We start from the raw sequence: 25,717 nt of genomic DNA on the forward strand, positions 1-25,717 counted from the left end.
ATGGAGTTCAGCCAAACTGTGGTTATCACCAGGGGATTTTTCATTCCCATAAAATATTTTCAGAAAACCCATGAACAAGGGCAGAGTGCTATATCATAATATTGCAGAGTTATCTGAGATTTATATACTGGTGGGTTTAGTGTCTCTTTAGCCTAATTAGCAGCCCCCTCATTTTCATAATGACTGCATCATCCCTCCACATACCCCAAGATTTCCTCAGACCAGAAAAATTTTTACTGCATCCACCTCTCTTTTTGAGAGATTCCTTCCTGTGCTTTGTCCTCCCATACCCACTTCTTTACAGTGTCCAAGTAGCTTACTAAATTTAGACAAAAATCTTCATACAGGAGAGAAAACTGCCCAGGTCCAAGTCAGACTTCTGGGTAAACTAGGCTTAGCCTCCCTCCAGCAGCAATACAGAGTTGTTCTTCACTCAGAGAGGTGACTGATCCTAGTTACCAAGGGAGAATTAGTTGTTGCTACAAAATGGATGCAGAGAGGGCTAGGGAGTTCTCTTGGGGGTTATTAGTTTTTGGTTAATACTTTTTTAATGCCTTTAACCTTTATTTAGGTAGGACTGGAGCAATAGCACAGTGGGTAGGGCATTTGCCTTGCACGCAGCCGACCCGGGTTCAATTCCTTCGTCCCTTTTGGAGAGCCTGGCAAGCTACCCGTGGCGTATTTGATATGCCAAAAACAGTAACAAGTCTCACAATGGAGACGTTAACTGGTGCCCGCTCGAGCAAATCGATGAACCATTAATGGGACAACAGTGCTACAGTGCTACTTAATAAAGGGGGCCAGAGAGATAGTACATCTGGTAAAGTCTTGCATGCGGCCAACCTTTGTTCAGTTCCCTGCACTGTATATGTTCCCCTCAGCACTGCCCAAAGTGATCCCTGAGCAGAGCGCCATGGGTAAGACCTAATACTGCAAATTTGGGCACCAAGATAAAATAGATTCCTTTTTAATAAAAATGCTTTATCTCAAAATGAACTATTCAATATGATAATCTCAAGGAATTGTGATTGCAATGAAGAGGTGATTATGGTTGGGACATCTTCTTTTCAAGGAAAGGATACAAGTGCCTTTTTGGATAAAGGATAGTTTCAATTTATTGGGTAATATCTTTAAATAGTAACTCATTTTATGGAAGTTCAAATGGCTAAAAATGGTGAACTGGGCTGACCATTTCAATAGTCTTAGCTCAAAGGTTGCCCTCTTATCAGCATTGCTGCGAAATGGTGGATACTTCAGGAGCAGTGACTTCTTGGGACCACAGTGTCACCTTTTTGAACCAAACTATAGCACACCCCACAGAGGTCCAGCAGTGGTGGTGGGTGGGGGTGTGCCCTCAGACGTCTGAGCAGTATCCCAGGCCTTTCAGGATACTAGTTTCCAACCATCCCACCTTTTGTAATCTCCCTTGTCAGTGGTACTATTTGAGTTGCCTGGTCTTTATCCATTGTCATCCAAGCAAGTAAATTTTCTTTCCATAATAAATTTTCTCTGCCATCTATGGTAGTATATGGTTCTGGCTTTCCTGCTTTAGGTCCTGACGCCCTGACTGACACATACAGAAAATAGGTCTTAGTCAAGACTTTTTTTGAATACGTCTTAAAAGAACGTCTTAAAATGTTTTCTTATCTTGATATTTTCAGATGTTATTAATCCTGGGCTTTTTCTACTTTGATGCTGTTATAAATAGAAGCATATATGCTAATGAACTGGCTGATGTTTACATGTTTGGATTTTTTTTCCTCCTACTACTTTTGAAATATCTAGTGAAAATCCTTTATTGTATACCTAGAAAGCAGAAACATAGAGGTGATTTTTACCTCTTCACTTTAATTTTTATTTATTTATTCATTTGCTTTTTGGGTCACACCTGGTGATGCACAGAGATCACTCCTCGCTCTGCACTCAGGAATTACCCCTGGTGGTGCTCAGGGGACCATATGGGATGCCAGGAATCGAACCCAGGTCGGCCGTGTGCAAGGCAAGCACCCTACCCGCTGTATTATAGCTCCAGCCCCCCCTCTTCACTTTTAATTACACTCCCAGTTTCTTCCAATTGTTTTGGCTGGCCCCTCTGGTCCTGGGTGTTGTGCTCCTTGTTCCCCTGGTAGGGTAAGGTAAATACGCTGGTAACAGGGATGCTACATCCACTGATCACTGTTTTTCCCCTCAAGAGAGCATGTTAAATCTTACCAGCTACTTGGTATCTGTGGGAAATTATCATGTACTCTTATCTTTGGATTTTTAAATAGAATTAGAGAATATTGATGAGCTGATACTGGCTCAAACATAAATTTGAACCATCATTTCCAGAATAAACCTATCTGAATCATGCATAGTTAGATTGTAATTTTGTTCTGCTAGGTTGTATTTAGGATTTTACTTAAAGACAGTATATGACCATTGATTTGCCCTTCCTGCCTTTATCTCTCCTCACCCCCCCTGCCCCGCCCTCTTCCCTTTCTCTCTACAGTATTTCAGAATCATTAATTTCATAAAAATTGGAAATTTTCTATTTCCTCTTTGCTCTAAACATCTTTGTAAATTATTATTATTTTGGAGGGCCACACTTGGCAATGCTCAAGGGTTCTTGTGGCTCCTTGCTCAGGAATGACTCCTGGTGGTGCTTGGGGAACCATATGTGGTGCCAGGTATCGAACCCAGGTCAGCCAAGTGCAAAGCCAACATCCTGTCTACTGAACTATCTCTCCATCCCCACAGAATTCCCTTGTCAAGCTATCTGGGCTTTAATTCTTTTGGGGTTAATGTTTTGATGACTTTCTCCACAAATTAGATCTTTTAGGCTAATTTTTGGCAGAAGGGGTAGGGGTATCACTCCTGGTTCTAGGCTTAGGGATTACTCCTGGCAGCTCTGGGGGACCTTTTGCAGTGGCACGATTGGAACTGAGATCTGCTGTGTGTTCAAGACAAACTCCTTAACCTTTGTTAATCTCTCCAACCCTGAGTTTGTTTAGGCATTAAAAAAATCTCTTATGGTTAGTTTTGATAAATTTAATTTTCATAGTAAAATTAAACCCATAGTGCATGTGGGTTTTTAGATTTCACCTGTGTGAAATAAGGTATTTCTCTTTCTTTGACATATTTTCTTTAATGTTATGCCTTCTTCAACCTACTGTTGCAAGTGGCACAATTTCCCATTTTATGATTGACTCCATGTGTGTATATGTTTATGTATCTCACATTTCAGTAGTCCATCATTGGACACTTGTGTTGTTATCATGTTTTGGCTTCTATGTATAAAGCTGTAGTTAATGGGCAAATAACATTAGCCTTTCTCCCTCCCCCTTTTTTTTTTTTTGGGCCACACCTGGCGATGCACAGGAGTTAACTCCTGGCTCTGCACTCAGGAATAACTCCTAGTGGTACTCGGGGGACCATGTGGAATGCTGGGAATCGAACCTGGGTCACCTGCGTGCAAGGCAAACGCCCTACCCGCTATGCTCTCACTTCAGTCCCCCTCTCGCTCCCTTTTCTAAGTTTTCTTTAATTGTCTCTTGGTTGGTGAAGCCAATCTTGTGGAATCCTCAGAAATATAACATACACATGCAGTATCCCCAAGTTCTTGGGTGATTGAAAAGCTATGAACCTTTTTTTTTTTCTTTTTGGGTTACACCTGGCAATGCTTAGGGGTTACTCCTGGATCTGCACTCAGGAATTATTCCTGGCGGTACTCAGGTGACCATATGGGATGCTGGAATCGAACCCGGGTTGGCTGTGTGCAAGGCAAACTCCCTACCTGTTGTACTACCACTCCAGCCTCTGAACTTTTATTCTTGAAGCAGTTTTAATGGATATAAAAATAACTGGCTTTTTTCCCCCTTGACTATATTATTATAGATTCTTTGTTGACTTATGTTGTTGAATGTTGTCATGCTAGCTTAATTTTCAAGTAAAATCAGATTTATTTGGTTGTCTGATGATGTAAGTCATTTCCCCCAGGTGCATAGTCGCCATTTTAAAATTCAGGCGTGGTTTTTTGACCTAGGTTTTCCTTTTATGTTTGTGTTTTGGGCCATACATCATGGTACTTGGGGAACCATGTAGTCCCTGGGCTTGAAGCTGGACTTCCTTCCTTGCAAAGCATATGCCAGGTAGTTGAGCTATCTCTCTGGCTTTGACTTTTATTTTGACTTTTAAAAGAATATCAATTTATGGAAAAGTTGCAATACAAATACTCTTCCCTCCTTGAAGTATTTGAAGTTACCAACATCTGTGCCTCATTTTATACTTGTGCATGCTTCCTGCATTCTCCTTTACAGTTCACATAGACCAGTCATAGTCAGAGCGTGAGTGTTGAGGGAGGATCAATCATATGCTCAGGTCATCCATTAACATTCACTCTTGTTCAGTGATGTCCATTATAGTAAAAGAGTCTAGTTCAACATTGTGCATTATGAACTAATCATTCAGATCTTCTTTAACCTGGTGAAGTTGCTCAGCTTCACTTGACTTTATCCAGATTGATATTTGGAGGATTTTGTTGAATATCCTCAGTTTAGTTCTCTTCATCCTGTTATGCCTCTTTGTCAGCATTGTCACTGAAAGAATGATTTGTTCTCTAAGTATCTTCTCTCTGGGTGTCTGGTTTTAGTTTGCTCCTGATTTCTATTGATCACTGTATTGTGGTAACAGACCTCTTAAAATGATACTATCTTTTATTTTTAATTTAATTAATTTTTTTGTAGTTTGGGCTTCCCCAGCATTTCTGGGAGCCACCAGGGCAGTTCTAGGATGCCATGCATTGCTGCAGATAAACCCAGAGTCCTGTACATGCTATTTACAGTTGAGCTCTTTATCTGTCATTTGTATTTTGTGGAGGAAATGTTACATTTTTCCTCAGACTTCAGTTCTTTTTATATATTTAGATAAGTGTAGAGTCAGGGAATCCTGTTTTTTTTTTCTTCTTTGAATTCTGTTTTTTATTTAGTGGGTTATTACTATTCATTATGGTGCATAAGTATTCCCCGATGTGGCCAAATGCAGCCTCTTCACGCTGACTTTGATTCCTTTTTAGCAGGTTTCCATCATTCTTGAGCATTTCTACTTTGTGGTTCAGTAAATATTTTAAGACTCTAACACTTTCTGTCCACGGAATTAGCTGTGTCCCCAAGGAACCTGCTGCCTTTCAGAGTAGAATATATGGAAAGCAAGCTGTGATATTACTACTGTTGCGTGTAGGCTTCTTGGTGAACAGAGCTAGAAAGTACATCTGTTCACACAAAAGCATACATCTACAGTTCTTTTCCCATGTAAGGTTCATTTTAACTGGCAACCTTTCCTTTTTTAATAACTTCCCTTATCTAGTAATGAGAAAACTCCCAGTAATGTGATGCCTGCTTATTCCAGTTCCCTGACCCTCTTTCTCAGCATATTGGGGGATGAAGAGAAGTCTAATTCTGACACTTTTATTTTCTTCTACTTGTATGGTAGTGGAGAGGGCATTGTTTTATAATCATTTTTTAAAGTACAATTTTTGAAATATGAAAAATCATCTAAGTACTATCTCAAATCAACAGCTAGGAACCACATATCTGGCTGAGAGTGTTAATGAGAAAGATAGAACTTACGGAATCAAAGTTCTTATTTTGGTTTACAGAACTGGGATCGAGGGTCTGTTACACGGTGGTGTGGATCTGCTACAGAGTTTCTAGCTCATAGTCCAGCAAATGTTTTGTCCTTAACAAGAAGGGATCTAGATTCTGGGAGGTGGCAGCTGCTGACCCAAAAGATGCACATTATTTCCAATCTCAAAAATTTTTGGAGGGGAGCCACACCTGGTAGTGCTCAGCGCTACTCCTGGTTTGATGCTCAGGTGTCATTCCTGGAGATGCTTGGGAGATCAAAGCACGGACTGTAGCCTGTTGAGCATGCTCTCTAGCCAGCCGATCAGGGCTTACTCCTGGCTCTGTGCTCAGGGCTTACTCCTGGCTCTGTGCTCAGGGATCACTCCCGGTGGGGCTCGGGACCGTATTGGGTGCTGGGAATGAAACCAGATGCATGTAAGACTAGTCCATACCTGCTGTACTATATCTCTGATCCCTTATTCCCATTTTAACCAGAGTGTTTTTTAAAGCATATTTCTCATAAATATGCTTTTTAAAGTATATTTCTCGTAAGTATCACTCTTACGAAAAAAATTAGTCTTACCTGTTCACCAAAGCCTTCTCTTCTGGCTTTTTTGGCCAAATCACCAGTTTCCATACTGAGAATTATAAAATAAAAATTAGAGGCACAGGGCAGTTAAAAAAGGTAAATGTTGCTATAAAATACTATCAGATCTACAGTAAAGATCTAAATTGCATTTCTGTTCTTGTTGCTATTTGGAAAATGCCTGTAGTAAGTTCTGAGTGTCACATCTCTTACTACAGAAAAATATTTATTTTACAGTTCACTACCAGAAGTCTGAGTTGGGGTTGTATTTTAACATTACAGTCAACAAATGTATATGTGTACATATATGTTGTATGTAAAATATTTTTGACAGCTAAATAAATACACTTGAAGTAGACAAATTGCTTCCTAAGTTTGTAAAGGGACTTTTCTGTTCAGGTTTCTTTTGTTAACGCTCTGAGTGGCCTGGCTGGCCTTAATTTTAAATTAGCTTAGGTTTCATACCACTTAGAAATTAAAAGGCACGAGGGCATGTATTGAGAATATATGGAATCGGCATGTTGGTGGTAGTTTTGTAGTCAAAACCATACTTGTAAATTTCCTTAAACTTTAGAACTTAGAAATGGTAAGCGAAAAATTGAAGTCATCTTACCTTTTTTCTTTATGTTCAGGTTTCTTTAACTTGAGTTTTTCAAGAATATTGTTGTAAGTCTGGGGATAATTTAAGATAGTTTAAAAGTTATAAAGTGCATTGTGTTTTACTTATTTTTGATCAAGCAGAAGTTCTGGGACCCATTGGTCTACTGCCCCCTTATTAGAGGGGGAATAACCCTTAGAGCCCCCCAGGTGCACTTGAGGCTCCTTCTGGCCTGAAGTGGTCCAGCACCCCCTCGGTGGCAGTATCACCTACTTTAGGGAACACTGACAAGGAAATAGCTTGTCTTTTGGAACTATGTCCCTGACAAATGTGGATGCTGAGGTCACCAAGTAAAGTTTGTATCTTCTGGGGAAAAGGAAAAAGACTACTACATTCAAACTTGAAAAAATATATCTGGGAAAATGAACACTTTAACGCTTATAACAAACATCACTTGGCTCATTGGGGGGACATCTTACTAGTTTTCTTGACAATTAAGTTAGAGTAAATCCTACTAACCCCATAGCTGGGAACCTTTTCTGGGTGAAGCTCAACTGGGCAGTTGGTAAGCAGAGTTGGGCAGGATGGTGCACATGTGATGTCCATGGCTCTGAGTGAGGTAGGAACCAAAGGACAGGACAATTCAGAATGCTGGGGTCACAGTGACTTGAACAGAAGCCCAGAGATCATGAAAGCAGCTTGGCAAAAGCAAGCAGCATCGTGCTCAGACGCCTAGCTAGGACACTGCTTGTAAATGGAGGCCAAGAAAGTAGAACTTCTACAGTTAAGTGACCATTTAAAGATAGGCTTGGATTATGAGATCTGAGAAGGGCCTTGAATGTTTGAATAAAGATTTCGATTGTATTTCAAATGGGCCAGGGAGAAGTAAGAATTTTAAGCAGGAAAGTGATTTAATCAGCTGGACAGGCACAGAAGCTAAAATAAGTAACACATCACAGAAATCTGCATGAAAAGTACTCGGGTCTCAAATTCAGTGGCACAAGTCAAAGTGTCTTAAGTTCTGGAAATCTAATAAGCAAAGTCTATGGAGCTTATAGACAAGCTTTGACAGCAGCTCATATATAGGACAAAGGGATAAAAATGAAAATCCAAGGACGGTGGATAATAGTTCACAAGTGTGAGGCCCCACACTGCTCCATAGTACTGCCAGAGTTTTTGTAAAGTTTTGAGTTAAAAGTTTACCAGAATCTACATGAAAACTTAGAGTAAACTTTGTTACTTTCAACAGAAAGTAACATTTGCATTTAAAAAGTCATTGGTGTGGGGCCCAGAGCAATAGCACAGCGGGTAGGGCGTTTGCCTTGCACGCTGTTTGATCCCGGCATCCCATATGGTCCCCCAAGCGCGGCCAGGAGTAATTCCTGAGTGCAAAGCCAGGAGTAACCCCTGAGCATCGCTGGGTGTGACCCAAAAAAAAGCAAAAAAAAAAAAAGTCATTGGTATGGGGGCAGAAGAGAGAGTATAGCTGGTAAGACTGACCAAGATGATCTCTTGGCAAGTGATTCCTGGCTGCAGAGCTAGGAGTAAGCCCTGAGCATTGCCAGGTATAGCCTCAAAACCTAAAAATAAATACATTTTTAAAAGTCAGAGCAGATGTCATTTCCCTGATAGTAAAATGATACAAATTTAAGTCACACTGAACCAAAAAACCAGAGCAAACCAAAAATTTATTCCACACGGGGTGTAAGTTGTTACTTAAACTATCAAGACTATAAGTGGAAGATTTTTCTTAGAAAACTTAATTAGGGGAAAAAAATTGGCATACCTCTTTGATCATTTTACCAAGGTCAGAATCTGGCCTTCTGCCTATTGAAAAATCAGCTTTCACTTCAGAATAGGTATCGTTAATAATTGCCAAGAACATGTTCTGAGGAGAAATATTCAGCAAAATGTTAGTGATTTTGAAAGGTACTTGCATTTATAAAGTTTATATTTTCAAAGTAACATGCTCAATAAGTGGCTTATGCATCCTACAATATAGTGATGGAAAACATCTGGTTATCATAAAGTCTATGTAAATATAGAGTCCTGACAGTTCAAGCACTCAGTAATTTTTCTAAATTGGCAGGTTTTATTTTTTATTCTAAAGAGGTGAAACAAAAATGGAAACTGATCCTTCTTACCAGCAAGATAAAGAACACAAAAAAGATGAAAGTGATGAAGTAAATGGGTCCCAAGACACGACTGGCTTGCTGAATGCCAGCAAAATTAAAATCTCCGAGAACAAGTCGAAATTGTGCAAATCTTTGATGGGAAGGAAAAAAAAAAAGAAAACAATTATTTTATACATACAAAGGACAATTGGTGGGGTTATCAGTATATCTGGGGAAATAGTTGGTAGTCTCTGACCATAGCATAGAGATGTGTAAAAACGTAGAAAAATTTCTAAAATGCAAGACTTGAAGTACCTCATTAACTTAAGGTAATTCTGAACTACCGGTAGTTCAGAAAAATCATGGACTTCATTTAAACTTAGAGCCCATGGTGCCTCCAAGAGTTGAACCTTCAATTATGTGCTTATTAGCTGGTCTTGCTACTGGCCTCCTGAGCCATAGTTCTGTCCTAAGCTTTTAATATTTGAGCTTTCTATAGTAAGTAATTTTCAATATACTAGACCCACAAGGGCCTGAATACTTCCAATACAAATGGTGTTTAACTTCTATACCTCTTGCTAAAATAAGGGTGCCAAACAGTTTGCTAAGTCTGAGTACGGGTTATGATCCCCAAACATAATCCCAAAGTTTATTTTCGTTAACTATGAGAGGTTAGTTTTGATGTGAAATAGAATTTAATATAATTTTTATTTCAAATGTGGAAAATCAAGAATTGTTTAATTTTTAATAAGTAAGTAGTAGCAAAGAGGAGAATTAAAAAATTTTAACCTAGGGCTGGAGAGTGCAATGAGTACGGCACTTGCCTTGTAAGCTGCCAACTTGGTTCATTCCCTAGCACCACATATAGTTCCTCGGCCACTGCCCTGAGAGTGCAGAGTGTCACTGAGTGCAGAGCAGGAGTAAGACCTGAGCACTGCTAGTTGTGACCTCAAAATAAAAATGTCTTGCAGTCTTAATTTGTCGTGTTAATACTTTCAATGGTATTGTCTGGCAAACCAAGATTTGTTATAAATTATGTATATGTGATTATTTTAAGGGGAAACAAAATTGTACGTGGGATACATTGCCTGATTGATCAGTCCGCAAGAAGGGAGAGCCTTCCTGATCCTTGTTGCTTTCTGTTCCCTTTGGAATCTGGTGAACTACAATGAAGGAAGAAACATCAAAGGAAGGACTGTATCACTGTATCACTGTCATTCCTTGATCAACGATTTGCTCTGAGCAGGCCCAGTAACATCTCCATTTGTCCTAGCCCTGAGATTTTAGCAGCCTCTCTCTACTCGCCCTTTCCAACGGTGCCACATTAGAGGCTCTTCAGGGTCAGGGGAATGAGGCCCATCATTGTTACAGTATTTGGCTTATGAATACGCTCCCGTGCTGGCAGAACTCGCGGTAGCTTGCCAGGTTCTCCAAGAAGGAGAACTAGGCTATCAATTGTTGCTTCTGGGAGCTTGATTTTGTAGTCTCTGGATGTTGGCCGTTGATTGGATTACACGGCACCGGGATCATACCAGAGAAATTGGGTATTTGGTGTCCCAGAACTCGGGATTATCTAGAATTTAATCTATGTATCTAAGAGCTGGCATATTAAGTGTTAAATTATTAGGTTTTTATTTATTTCCTTTTTTTTTTGCTTTTTGGGTCACACCCAGCTATGCACAAGGGTTACTCCTGGCTCATGCATTCAGGAATTACTCCTGGCGGTGCACAGTGGACCATATGGGATGTTGGGAATCGAACCTGGGTCGGCCGTGTGAAAGGCAAATGCCCTACCCGCTGTGCATTACTCCACCCCCTAAAGTATTAGGTTCTTAAATGCTGATTTATAAAGCTCTTTGTACTAAACAAATGTTGATTTGGAAGGAAACCAAGGTCAACACATTACATATTTTCCCTTGCTGGCACTGGACAGTAAGAGGTTCTGTTTTAGTATGTCTAATGTTTGATATTTTGTCCTTGATTTGTACTTGTGCAAGAAAAGAGGCACTATTTCCAGAAATTAGCTCTACTAAAACTTCAGCCTTTTTTTTCTTCTACAATGGAAGTGCAAATGATATTGAGAGTAAAACATACATCTAAGCTGTTTACTGCATGGTTATAATCACACAGTAACTGGAGACCTCAAATGCAGTGTACTGAACTCTTAATTGGAACTTAGTTTATCCTCTTTTATTTTTAAAAGCTCTTTAGCATAAAGGTTATATTGAACAAGAATACTACAACTTTTTGCTTCCACATGCTAACTTTTTCTATTAAAAGCAAACATTCTAGAAAGAAAGAGACAGATATAGAAAGATTGCACTCATGTGGAATATAAAGTAGCAGAATGGGACACTAACACCCAAGAGTCGTAGAGATAAGGACCAGGAGGTCTGCCCCACAGCTTGGAAGCTGGCCTCACATGCTGGGGGAAAAGGCAGCTGAGACAGAGAAGGGAACACCTAGTAGAGAATGTTGGGAGGACCCACTCGGGTTGAAAGCTGTGTACCAAAAATAGACTATAGACCGAGCATGATGGCCACTCAATACCTCTATTGCAAACTACAACACCCTACAGGAGAGAGAACAAAAGGGAATGCCCTGCCACAGAGGCAGGGTGAGGTGATGGAGGTTGGGGTGGTGGTGGTTGGAGGGATACTGGGAACATTGGTGGAGGAGAATGGGCACCGGTGGAGGGATGTAAATCAAATGCAAACATGAAAGTTCATAAGTTTGTAACTGTACCTCATGGTGATTCACTAACAAAAATTTTAAAAAAAAAGCAAACATTCTTCCATAATAATGTACTATTTGTGGTTAGTTAATAAGATCCAGTTTCTCACTTGGAGGTGTGATTGGCTGGCAACTATTCCTAAAGATTCTTCAAATACTTTTTCTGTTTTTCAGTTTAAACATATTAGGTGTTTCTAGTCTGTCTCATAACCCAACTTTTTGTCTCCGTGCCAAAGATAATTTTATTTCATTTTCACTTTACAAATAAATCTGTTTTATTTGTGGTCAAATCCAGTTCATTGGATTTAAAGGAGGGGGGCTAGGCCCCATCTGTTTGTGCTCAAGGGACCATGAGTTGAACCTGGGACTTCAGCATGTGAATCACGTTCCTTCCTACTGAGTGATTTTTGCTGCCCTGGTCAACTGGATTGTTTTGTGGGAATAGACCTCCCAACCTTTGCTCAGGAGGTACTGATGCTATTCCACCTGGTCGGGTAGCCAGACTGGAAGATTCACCGCTAGAGCCAGAGGAAGCTGCTGTGATGCTCAGTCTTCCAGTGCCAAACCTGATGGTGCTCAGGCATTTTCTGGATTCCACCTGTCAGTGCTCTGGGAACCCTGTGGTGCCAGGGATCAAACCAGGGTCACGTGCATGCAAGGTATACAACTGAATTCCTGTTCTTGCTATCCAGCCCCTCAACTAGAAAATTTTTTTGAGGCTCCGCCCAGCAATACTCAGGGTATAATTACTCCCTGATCTGTGCTTTGGGGTTGCTTCCATGTTGCTTGGGGGACCATGTGGTCCTGGGGATCAGACTGAACCCAAGCCTACTGTAGGCAAGGCATCCACTCAGCTCACTGACACTCAACAGATTTTAAATCACAGTTTATGTAATTGTTCTAAAGTTGTTTGAGACTTTTCATAAATGTCACTTTTCTTTGAAGATATTTCCTAACTTGCATTTTATTTCTCTAAGTCTGTTCCTAATGTTCTGCTTTAGCTGCTGGATTTTGCTTATAATTTTACCCTTTACAAAATAGTTTTTGAATAACTTTCAATATTTGACAATTTACTTGTAGAGTTTATTTGAAACAGAATGAAGATGACTTTTGTCTATAGGGGATTTTTGTGTCTGCAGGTATATACAGGCACTCTAACCTAAGTCTACCTTTTAAAAAAAAATAAAAGAAGGCACTATGATAAGAATCAAATCAGAGGTGTCACTAAGATGATGGAGGGTCTTGGGCACTGTAGTGATGATGGGGGTGCAGTAACTTTGTACATCAACATGCTAAAACTTTAACTATTAGAACTATATCACCTAAACTATCGTTAATTTTATTTTTTCTTTTTGGGTCACACCTGGCGATGCACAGGGGTTACTCCTGGCTCTGCACTCAGGAATTACTCCTGGCGGTGCTCAGGGGACCATATGGGATGCTGGGAATCGAACCCAGGTCGGCCACAAGCAAGGCAAACGCCCTACCCGCTGTGCTATCGTTCCAGCCCCCCTGTCGTTAAATTTTTTAAAAATTTTTTTATTAGTGAATCACCGTGATGTACAGTTACAAACTTAGGAACTTTCGTGTTTGCATTTCAGTCATACAGTTATTGTTTACCCATCCCTCCACCAGAGTATCATGTTAAGTGAAATGAGTCAGAGAGAGACAGAAAGATTGCACTCATCTGTGGAATATAAAGTAACAGAGTGGGAGACTAACACCCAAGAGTAGTAGAGATGAGGACCAGGAGGTTTGCCCCACAGCTTGGAAACTGGCCTCACATGCTGGGAGGAAAGGCAGCTGAGATAGAGAAGGGAACACCAAGTAGAGGTTGTTGGGAGGACCCATTCGGGTCGAAAGATGTGTGCCGAAAGCAGACTATATCTTAATCTGAGTTCAAGACATGACTGCCCTGAACTACATAGGGTCGAAGTCCCAAGCAAAGACTGAGCTTTCACACAGAGACAGACATACACACACATGCAGGCCTGGGCTTTGTCTTCTGTCTTCTCCTGGAAGAGTGAACATTTCTCAGCTGTTCTTGGATTGTCAATATTATCTTCAAGATGGGGGATCTGAGAAAGATGGGGTAAAACAGCACCATCTTCTGAAGGAATCTATATCCCCACCCAGACAGCAGTCATTGTGGCAGAGTCTGATGTCACTGTTTTGGAACCTGAACCTATTGAAGTACTGCATCTTTTGGAGGGAAGCTTGGGCAGTTCAGATCAATTTAGCCCTGCCTGCATTCCTAGGGCAGCTGGCTTGTGTGTTGGACCCTGGATGGACAACAAGGACTCTGTTCTCCAAAGATCGGGGCTATATTCTAACTGCTTCTGACAACAGATGGGTGTGTGTCAGACTTTGTTTCGAGCCTATCCCTTCTAGCTGAATCAGTGCCTTTGGAATTTAAAAGGACCAGTGCTTGCCCACGGCTCTTGTGCCACATTTGGCAATACTCAGGGCTTACTCCTGGCTCTGTGCTCAAGGATCATTCCTGGCAGGGCTCGGGACCATATATGATGCTGGCAGTCGAACCTGGGTCAGCCAGGTGTATGACAAGTGCCCTACCCAGTTGTACTATCTCTTCAGCCCCTTCCTTTGCTCTAAATTCTTCTTTTTCCCTTTCGGGAGCCGGACATCAAAGACTGGGATATTAAAGAGCAACTGCATAGGAGGTAATCTGAATGTCACTGGGCAGGCCCACAGTGCTGACTCAGAACGGCCTTTGAAGACCCTACATTTCACCTCAGGCTGACCCTTAGTCTGGGAGCAGCCCACAGTTAAAACAAAATGAAAAGCAGTAAACTCAGAGAAAGGGAAAGACTAAACTCTAGAGTTACTACAGTATGGCAATGTTTACAAAAGAAGACACTTAAGAGGAATAAACCAACTATGAAAAAGACCTGATGGTGGATTATACAAGGTGTTTTGGAGAAGATGGTGTGGAGAGGAACAATGTGAAAACAAAATGAAAATGAAAACAATGAAACTTTTCATTTTTTAAAGTTTTAAAAGTCTAGAACTAAAAAGTACAAATAGCTGGCAGAAGAAATGCGCTAATCCAAACTACAGCTAAGGTCCAGGAGATGGCTCAAGGGACTGGAGCCTCGGATTCCCATATGGGAGCTCCAGGTCCATTCTGATCAACACATAAGCACATGGGTCAGCCACTGAGCACTAAGCTGGGAGTAGCCTCTTGCACTGCTGCATGTGGCTCCAAAACCAAACCAAAATACTAGGAGATATGACCCACTAGAATGACCTTCACTAAAAAGTAAGATGTCAAAAATAGCAAGTGTTGGTGAGGAGGTGCAGGAATTGGAGCCCTCTGTGGTAATTCTATGAATATAAAATGGTACAGGAAAAAGTAAGGAAGTTTCTCAAAAAATTCAAAGGAAAATGATTCTGCAATAGTATTACCTGGTATACAGAAAATAACTGAAAACAGGGCCTTGAAGATATCTGAACACCTGTGTTCCTATTTTTTCATCACTGTATCACTGTCATCCTGTTGATCAATGATTTGCTTGAGCGGGCCCAGTAATGTCTACATTCATCCTAGCCCTGAGATTTTAGTAGCCTCTCTTTACTTGTCCTTCCTAATGGTGCCTCAGTGGAGGCTCTTTCAGGGTAAGGGGAATGAGACTCATCATTGTTACTGTTTTGGGCATATCGAATACAACATGGGGAGCTTGCCAGGCTCTGCCGTGCATATTTTTTAATAATAACTAAAATATGGAAGCAGTCCCAAGAGTCCTGCAGATGGGAATCAAAGTGGTTTCTACATACAGTAGAATATTATTAAGCCTTTAAAAGAAAGGAGATTCTGGGGTTTGGGATGTGGTGCATGCCATAACCCTCCCCCTTTTACCCCCACCAGCACTGCTGTGTATGTCCCCACAATAACTTTTTCATTTAAAAAATGAAGGAAATTCTGACATGGATGAATTGTGATATTATGCTAAGTAAAAGAAACCAGTCACAGAATGATAAATGTGATTCCACGAGGTACCAGTAATCGACAAGAGAAAACAGAAGGATGGTTGGTGGGGATGATGAGGGAGAGGGCAAGAGAGAGGTAGGTGTGTTGTTTAGTGGGGACATTTCTGTCAGATGAAAAAGAATTCTGGAAATGGACGGTGATGATGGTTTTAAAGTGTGAATATGCTTAATATCACTGAATAGCATACTTTAAAAGTGATTAAGATGGTAAATTTTGACATGTTTAATTTTACCACATAAGATATACCAGTTAAAACCGGGTAAAAGGAGCTTTGGATGCTGGGCTTAACCTCTGGATTTCTGCTTTCTGATTTTGGGCCAGTTATTACTCACTTTTTTTGTCATTCAATGTTTCTTATATTTCATCCAGTTTTAAAAATTGTTCTGAAGAGGCTGATCTGAATAACCTAGCACATCATTGGCTAAAACATAAGTTCTCTCATTAATTAATTTCACATTCCTCCACCTGTTTTTCGATGATTTAAACTCTTCCCCTCCCTATTTTTCAAAGAAAACTCTAAAATTTTATAATTTGCTACATTTTTATAAATGCAATGCCTAGTAATACTTTTGTTATTAACTCCTTATGGTTCTAGGAAAAGACCCATTTGATGGAACTACAGACTTATCCACTAAGAAGCAGCTAATTAAACTTCTCAAAGTTTGTTTGTAGTTGGAAGGAAAATATCAGTGATCTAGACCAGTCTCTTTACTTAAAAAAAAAAGCTAAGGGCAGAATTGGAAAGTAAATGATACTTCTTTGTTTCTAGTTCATTCTTTCCATTACTGGCCTAGTAAAGGGTTATGTCAGAAAACATTAATTTCATAAATTGGTACTTTGATTACTTATGTGTCAATGAAAAAGAGAGGATAAACTAAGACTTTCTAAGACCAGAGTCTCAAAAATTGAAAGGATCATGGATAAATTCGGTGGATTCTATAATTAAAATTATTTCAGTTTTGGGGCTGGAGCAATAGCACAGCGGGTGGGGCATTTGCCTTGGACGCGGCCGACCCGGGTTCGATTCCCAGCATCCCATATGGTCCCCTGAGCACCACCAGGGGTGATTCCTGAGTGCAGAGCCAGGAGTAACCTCTGTGCATCGCCGGGTGTGACCCAAAAAGCAAAAAAAAATAAATAAATAAAATAAAATTATTTCAGTTTTTCCTCTAGACATGTTAAACAAGCACTGCAAATTTCAAAGTGAGTGATGAAAAATCCCCCAAACTTACATAAATATGATGCCACTTCTCCCTAGACAACTTTAGTTTAACTTTCCTCCCGTTGTTCATTGATTTGCTCGAGCGGGCACCAGTAACGTCTCCATTGTGAGACTTGTTGTTACTGTTTTTGGCATATCGAGTACGCCACGGGTAGCTTGCCAGGCTCTGCCATCTGGGTGGGATACTCTTGGTAGCTTGCCGGGCTCTCCCAGAGGGACAGAGGAATGGAGTCTGGGTCGGCCGAGTGCAAGGCAAATGCCCTACCCACTGTGCTAGCGCTCCAGGCCAGTTTAACTTTCACAGAATAAATTTTGAGAACTGACATTTTAGATTGTCACAGTTCTTAGACAACTTGTTTTACCTATCCCAAAAGGAGAGTACACTTATTACAATTATTTGTCTCAGGGGCATGGTAAAAGCAAAGTTTTACATTCATTAGACCTAAGTTAAAACCCCTGAAATACATACACATACATCACTTTTTAATTTTATTCATTTTTGGTTTGGGGGCCATGACTAGAAGTGCTTAGGAGGTCACTCCTGGTGGTGTTCAGTGGACCATATGTTTGCCAGAGATTGCTACATGCGAGGCAGGCACCTTAATCCCTGATCTCTCCAGCCACAAATCACTTCTGTAAAGCCCGAATACTTTCCCAAGGATTCTAACTAATCTATATTTGTTGCCTGCAGATGTGTTCTAAATACCACAACTTTACCAGTCAACAAAGGACTGTAGGGTCAATTTTTTTTTTTGCCTTTTTGGGTCACACCCAGCGATGCTCAGGGGTTACTCCTGGCTTTGCACTCAGGAATTACTCCTGGCAGTGCGTGGGGGACCATATGGGATGCCGGGGATCGAACCTGGGTCGGCTGCATGCAAGGCGAACACCCTACCCGCTGTGCTATCGCTCCGGCCCCTATAGGGTCAATTTTAATAAAAAGGATTTTAAAGTTGGAGGAAACATTTAAGATTTCCTTTTTAAAATTTTTTCTTTTTGGGTCCACCTGGTGATACTCAGGAGTTACTCCTGGCTCTGCACTCAGGAATTACCTCTGACAGTACTCGGGAGACCATATGGGATGGTGGGGATTGAACCCAGGTCAGCGGTGTGCAAGGCAAACTCCCTACTCGCTTGTACAATCGGTCTAGCCCCTGAAGATTTCTTTTGCCCAGAGATTGAATGTAGAGATAGAGCATTTCTGTTATCTTGGGTAAAAGTTTCATCTCCATTGGAAAATGAAAAAGAATTTTTCTAATCACTCTATAGATGAACATCAACATCCATTGGAATGTAACAGATATTTAACTCGGTGAAAATATTAAACCAGGTTTAAATTTGTCAAATCAATGTTACTGTTTTTTGTTGTTGTTGTTGTTTTTTTGTTTTGGGACTTCACCCTATGGAGTTTTGTTGTTGTTTTTTGTTTTGGGACTTCACCCTATGGAGGTGGTGGGGGACTGTGTGATGCCAGGTGTCAAATGCCTGGGGCTCCCTCATGCAAAGCCATTCATGCAAAGCCTAAGCCCAGAGTTTGTTACTCTTGTCATAGACCTTACTGTGACTTTTTGTTAAAACTAGAACATAAATTTTTATATGGAATGCTTACATGGAATTTTGCAAGGTGGAAAAGTCATCAACTTGTGATCCAAAAACAAGAAATCCTAATAGAGCATAAGCGAAGAATATTATAAAAAACATGATGGCAAATCCTGCTATGTCTTTGATGCACCGGGACAAAGTTGATGACAGCTGAGACATTGTTTCATTAAGGTTTATGAATTTGAATATCTGAAAAAGAACAAAGTTAATTAAAATAGGGAAATGAGGGTTTTTTGGGGGGTTGGTTGGTTTTTGTTTGGGGGCTACATCTGGCGGTGCTCTGGGCTTACTCCTGTCTTGGCACTCCTAGAACCATTACTGGCAAGCTTGGGGGACTTATACGGGACTCCGGGGATTAAATCCAGCTTGGCCACATGCAAGGCACCTGCTCTTATATCGTTCTGGCCCCAGGAAATAGTATTGAGTATAATTACTTAATTTTCTGAAGAAATCTGTTTCAAATGAAACGAAGTATGTAATGATGGTGGTGTTTAGGGATTTAAGGAATTTGCCAGCAATCATTACCAAACAAAACTAGTTTTACATGACTTTAGTTAAGAAATCTTTTTGTTTAGCATGACTTTTCTGTTCTGTGTTCCCATTATGCCATCTACTATAACAAAAGAGCTTATTGAATCTGTTGTATCGAGCATAGTAAAACATAAATACCTTTATCCATGCAAAGAAGATGGTAATAGCAATGGTATTGTTGTAATGGATGTAGCAGTATGCAAGAAAATAAAAGTCTGAATATTTTTCTGTATTTTGTAACAACAGATCAAGTAGGAGAAAAATCTGTATAATATAGTATAAGTTGGAGATTATGGTCATGGAACACAACTAGATGGGGAAATAAAAAGGGTTAAATTAGAGACTATTTCTACTTCTACATATCCATAGTCTATGAACACATGAAAATAAGACCCAGATTTTTGCACATAAAGTAGGAAGCCTTAATGTATAAAAGCTTAGACATACTGATCATAAAAGTAGAAAAGTAAATTGCCTGACTGTCCTAATCAAGTGGTTTTTAATCAATATTTCAATAGGAGAAATATTTAGTATTTACAAATATTAAAGTAAGAAAAAGCCTTATTTAAAATATAAATATTTATATAACAGTATTGGGCCAGGAATAGCTCAACAGGCCAAATACATGCTTTGAATGCAGAAGGTCCAGGTTTGATCCTTGTACCACAGCGTCACCTGGAATCCTACTGGGAGTGATTCCTGAGCATGGAGCCAGGAGCAGCCCTGAGCATCATTGGGTGTAGCCCAGAATCCAAAAATGAAGTAAAAATTACACAGAAAAGTTTATAATAGTACTGCTTCATGATCCAATGAGAAGCAGTAGGAAACTTTTGTGACCAGCACTGATCCACAGACTGGTGACTGAAAGCAGTCTTAATCTATTTGCATTTGTTTCAGTTTTGGGGGTTGGTGGGGCACACCCTGTGGTGCTCAGGGCTTAATCTGGCTCACTGATCAGGGATCAATCCTAGCAGTGCTTGGGTGACCCTATGTGATGCTGGGGATTAAATCAGGATTGACTATGTGCAAGACAAGCATCTTCACTCCTACACTATTTCTCTGGCCCCTCTTTCACAACATTTTTTAGAAGAGGATTTCAGAATTAGGCAGTCTTAGAAAAAACACAGCTTATACCTGTCATGAAGAATTTTTTGCTCCTCCCTTGCCTGAAATACTCAGATAGGCAATGAATGCTGTGGCCTACATGAAATATTCTTGGGAATGACAAGAGAGACAGAGAGACAGATGGCAGCTTTTGATATTTTAAATGTTTTTTTTTAATTTTTGAAACAAAACATATCCTGGATTGACTTTAACTAAGGGCGAAAGGCTTATAAATTAAATTGTGTAAATCAGAAATGTTTGCTCATTATTCCTAAGACTTAGTTTTTGAATTATTTCCCTAATTCTGGTGCACTCTATGCCTAAGGACCTTCCGTTTTAGCATTCAATCACTTTCATTCATTTATTCATTCATTCTGCCAGCTTTGCAGCATTTTCTTTCCAACTTCAGTATTGAGTGTGGGGCTGGTGAGATAGTACAGCTGGTAAGGTGCTTTGCCTTGCATGCAGCTGATCTGGCTTCAAACCCTTGATCCCATACGGTTGCCCAAGCCTGCCAGAAGTAATCCCTAAATGCAGAGCCAGGCTGACCCAGGTAAATACAAAATCTTTCTTTTTACACCTTCCTAATGGATGGGTTTTGATGTGAGCCTCTTCAGGATTTAAATATATACTTACCACCAAAAGTAGTAATTCTAGCCAGCTCCATATACTTCTGAAATAGGCCCATTTAAATTCTTTTATTTTTTTAATTTCTTCTATTGTGAAGACAATAAAAAAGATACAAAATATGATTTCACAGGAAGCAATAAAATAATCGTAGTAGCTGACATATTTGAGGAGCTTCACAGAGTAGAACTGCCATGAAGTAAGTATTCCTCCAGTTACAGGAAATTCTGCCACCAATCTGTACAATTAAATTTGTGAATATATTTCAAGCACATTTATTTCAGTACTTTACTAAATTGAAGCTTCTAATCAGTAATTATGTGTACCTTGTACCTTAGTGATGTTCACTTTTTTGTATAAAATGTGTTATTTTATTTTTTGGGGAGGGGACACACTCAGCAATGCTCAGGGATTACTCCTGGTTCTGTACTCAAGAATCACTTCCTGGTGGGGCTTGGGGAACCATGGGAGGTGCTGTGGATCAAACCCATGTTTGGCCGTGTGCAAGGCAAATGTCCTATCTGTTATACTATTATTTCATCCCTGTATAAAAGTTTTTTACTGTATTTGGGATATGAATACACCACGGGGAGCTTAAAAAGATATATACATACCTCTCAGAAAGCCCAATAAGCTACCCAGAGTATCCTGCCCGCACGGGCAGAGCCTGGCAAGCTACCCATGGCGTATCCAATATGCCAAAAACAGTAACGATAAGTCTCATTCCCCTGACCCTGAAAGTGCCTCCAATCGTTGGGAAAGATGAGTAAGGAGAGGCTGCTAAAATCTCAAGGCTAAGTGTAATAGAGACGTTACTGGTGCCTGCTTGAGTAAATTGACCTACAACGGGATGACAGTGACAGTGATAAAAGTTTTTTAAGGCAATGGGTTCAATTAAAAAAGTTCTGTTTGAGGACTGCCGGTTTTTAGATCACAGAATGCAGGTACCCGTGGGAAGCCTGGGAGATCCCAGGGGGCGGGATGGCTGGATCTGCCCTTTGCCGATATTTAAGCACAGTGCCACGCGGGTACGTTCCTTTCTGCTGCTTCACGAGCTCGACCCCGGAGGCAACTGAACTACTTTGGACACGAGCAGCGCCCCCAAAATGCCTCCAGACTCTGTGATCGGAGCCACTGGCCCATGCGCCACCAGCGGGGCAGGGTTTTTTTTCTCTCCAGGCTTCTTCATCATATGAGCACCACAAAAGGGAACTAAAAGCTTGCAGTGATGCAATTACTGGCAGAATTTTCCATGGACTTCATATAAAAATCCAAAATTGCTGGTCGTGGCCGCACGACCTAATATCTCTTAATTGTCAGCAATGTGAAACGGTTCCTTTTTAGCAGGTCTGACTGTGGGGGAAACTCCAAACAATAATGCTGAGTTTTTTGTTGAAATATTGAAGGTAATCAAAGTAGCAGCCATTTCTCTAGACTGTGAACTAAGCCAAAGCCCCATTTCCGAGGTGAGGAAATGTCCTCCTTTCTCAGTTCTTTTCCCCTTTCTGGGAAAAACGCGGTGTGGCATCCACCATATTATGAGGTCTATTAAGCAGGCACGAACTTAGAGGAGCAGGGATGGGAGGGGGAAAAAAATTATGTACTTGGAACAGTGGTCCAGTATTGGGCAGTCTCCGGCCAATACCAACGCATGCTCCACCGAGATTCGACCTGGGTGGCCACACTTTTGTGCAGCCATGATGTTGCTGATCAACCAGAATCCAGAGCCCAACTAGACTACTTTTGGTTCCAGAAACTACTTTCAGCCATGTCTCTAGACTGAACTAAGCCATAGCCCCACGCCAGCCGAGAATGGGAAATATTCTTTTTTCTCGTCGGGCAGCATGGTGTCAGCCATAATATGAGGGCTATTCATTCAGCAGGCATGAACTTGGCGGTGCGGGAAGGAGGGGGGAAAAATTCTATGTACTTGAAACAGCAGGACTTCATATCTCTCCAGTCTCAGCAATGGAAAACAAATTATCAAATGCTTCATTGGCAGTAGGGCTGTCTTTCTTGGGGGAAAACTCCAACAATAGTGAATTTTGTGTTGAAATATGGAAAGTAATCAAGGTAAAGTGAAAATGAAATGAAATTTATCATCTAAGCAGGTGGGGATGGGGGGTGAGGCGGGGGTTGGGAGGTATACTGGGGTCTTTGGTGGTGGAATATGGGCACGGGTGAAGGGATGGGTGTTTGAGTATTGTATAACTGAGACATAAGCCTGAGAACTTTGTAACTTTCCACATGGTGATTCAATAAATAAAATTTTAAAAAAGTTCTGCTTGAGGGGCTGGAGCGATAGCACAATGGGCAGGGCGTTTGCCTTGCACACAGCCAACCCGGGTTCGATTTCCAGCATCCCATATGGTCCCCTGAGCACCACCAGGAGTTAATTTCTGAGTTCATGAGTCAGGAGTAACCCCTGTGCATTGCCAGGTGTGACCCAAAAAGAAAAAAAAGAAGTTCTGCTTGTTTTTGGATTACACGTGGCATTACTAAGAGGTAGCTAGCCCCTGGCAGTTCTCAGAGGACCATGGCTGCCAAGGATTGAGCCTGGGGCTCCAACATGCAAGGAAGAGGCTCTAGCTTGTTAAGCTATCTCCTGACCCTTAAACATTTTCTCTTTTATTTAAAAATAGAATTATTTTTAAATTAGACCCTCTTTTTTAGTATATATATTATATATACACATATGTATATAAACATACATATATATATACACACAAACATACATGTGTATATATATATATCCATGGTAGTCACATACCAATATAAATGGGAAAATAAGATGTGATTTCATCTAGCTCTTCACTCTATGTTTAAATTCCTTGTTTATAACTGGGAATACTTTCTACCCACAGGAGAATGAGATGATGTTTAGGAAGATGCTGTCCTGTTTTACTGTTATTCATCAGACTTTCCCCTAAATATATAATTTTTGATATTTTAGAAGAGGGAAGTATACTCTTTCATTTAGAGATTTCTTTTTGTTTCTAAATGAGTTTTTATATTCTGCTGAAGCAATGCTTTTTGTTTACTCAATGGGTAGTGGATATAAAGAGCAGCATGCAAATAGAATTCTAAATATTGATTACAAGACCAAAAGTAAAAATATTTTTGAGGTTGTTCACCATACTTCTAGCATTTATTTTTAAATAAGAATCACTACATTATTATTAGTATTTTGGTTTTGGGGTCACAACTGGAAATGCTCAGGGATTGCTCCTGGCTCTGCACTCAGAAATCACTCCTGGCAGTGCTCTCAGTGGACCATATGGGATGCAGGGGATCGAACCTGGGTTGGTTGCATGCAGGGCTAAAGAACCTTACCTGCTATAATATTTCTCCAGCCCCTTTGTTTGTTTTTGTTTTGGGCTCAGGACCAGCTGTGGTCAGGGCTTACTCCTGGATCTACACTCTGGTATGTCTTGAGGTGCAGGGGATCAAACCTGGGTTGGTTTTGTGCAAGGCAAGTGCCCTACCTGCTGTACTATCTCTCTGGCTCCTATATTTCCAGTGTTTTCCACAACTCCAGATAATCCAGAATTTGCAGTAATCTAATGACCAGTAGCTCTATTGCAAAGGTGACAATATAATTATTCATACCTAAAGTATTAGCAAAATTTATTGGTACAGAAGTACCAAAACAAAACCAATCTGTTATCCAATAGATCCCAGATCTGATTTCTCCATGCACATGGTTTATGCAGAAGGTTGGATAAGTGAGTAAAATGGAAGCTCAAATGGGTTGGCAGTCCGCACAACACATATCTTAACTCTTGTACTGTTTCTCCAGCCCTAAGAGAGACCATGTTTTAAAGTGCAAACTCATTTCAAGCTTTTACAATGTCTGCTGACACTTTACTGGCTAGAGTAAGCCCAACATCAAGGACTGTGCAAAGTTAATACGGCAAAGAAGGGGCAGGAATATTTTGTCCAATCATTAAGGCACTCATGGTATCTAGGGTGGGGCTTTTAGATATTGTTTGAATTTAAATTGTTAACAAGACAAAAATTAACATGGTAAAAACCTCCATTCTAAAAGGAAATCTATACTTTAATAATCTTAACTGGAATAATAAATATCAAAAATATTAGAACTGTAGAACTGCAGATTGATCAGCACTAACCAGGTTCGATCCCCAGCACCCCATCTGGTCCCCAGGAGTAACTCCTGAGTGAAGCCAGGATTAGATTCTGAGCAAAGCTGGGTGTGGCTCAAAATATTTACAAGAAATTTAAAAATAAAAATTCTTAATATTAAACTAACAGTTTGTCTAATTCACCATTTTCTCTAGTAATTAATGAAATATTTTCTAACAAAGGATCAATAAATTTGGTTGTATATGACCTTTTTTCACTACTGGCAGGTGTACATTATTTAAAAGTTTATGATCTTAATCTCAGTACACACATGCACAAACTGTAAACTAATTAGGTCTTTGGATGCTTCTTAAATTTAGTATACTACTAAGTTTTGGGTTACTCACCTGATGATACAGAACAGATTAATGTTAGCATTGTATAAAGAAAAATCAATAAAAATAACTCGAGTTCCTCTTGTGATCCAGCTATTTGTTCGAAGGTGGCCAAACTTGTTTCTGGTTTCAGATTTTGATTTTGATAAAGTGAAAATAAATCCCCCATTTCTGTAAACACCAACAAATCCCCAGTGCCAAGGGGAGTCGGAACTAGGAGCAGAGTACTTCCATCTGTTAGACACAAACAGAATAATGGAGAGATGAGAAAGCTTTACTGAGCATTTAAGAATTTAAGCAATATTTGGTTCAAAAGCAGTAGTGAGGGGTGAGAGAGATAGTACAGCAGGTAAGGCACTTGTCATGCATGTGGCTGACTGGCGTTTGATTAATGTTACCTCATATGGTCTCCTAAGCCCCACCGGGAATGAGCCTTGAGCACAGCTAGGTGTGGTCTCAAAACAAAACCAAAACAAAAAACCTCCTCAAAACAAAAGTGGTATTAAA

General features: G+C 40.3%; 1 protein-coding gene across 4 annotated transcripts in view; it reads right to left on the reverse strand.

Moving 5' to 3' along the window:
- PKD2L2 (polycystin 2 like 2, transient receptor potential cation channel) overlaps nt 1-25,717 on the reverse strand; it is a 40,873-nt gene that overhangs the window by 5,166 nt on the left and 9,990 nt on the right. For 2 of the 4 annotated variants that reach the window (XM_004609892.1, XM_055144102.1), the window contains exons 5-12: nt 25,223-25,444; nt 20,739-20,967; nt 19,137-19,307; nt 18,475-18,656; nt 8,932-9,052; nt 8,574-8,675; nt 6,803-6,861; nt 6,187-6,241 (exon numbers count right to left, since the gene is read on the reverse strand). In XM_004609892.1, the coding sequence (XP_004609949.1) occupies nt 6,187-6,241; nt 6,803-6,861; nt 8,574-8,675; nt 8,932-9,052; nt 18,475-18,656; nt 19,137-19,307; nt 20,739-20,967; nt 25,223-25,444 (1,141 nt within the window). The remainder of the gene's footprint in view (nt 1-6,186; nt 6,242-6,802; nt 6,862-8,573; nt 8,676-8,931; nt 9,053-18,474; nt 18,657-19,136; nt 19,308-20,738; nt 20,968-25,222; nt 25,445-25,717) is intronic. The other 2 variants (XM_055144103.1, XM_055144104.1) reach the window with 2 other exon arrangements.

Source organism: Sorex araneus, chromosome 6 (assembly GCF_027595985.1).
Source record: "Sorex araneus isolate mSorAra2 chromosome 6, mSorAra2.pri, whole genome shotgun sequence".
Classification (NCBI taxonomy): Eukaryota; Metazoa; Chordata; class Mammalia; order Eulipotyphla; family Soricidae; genus Sorex; species Sorex araneus.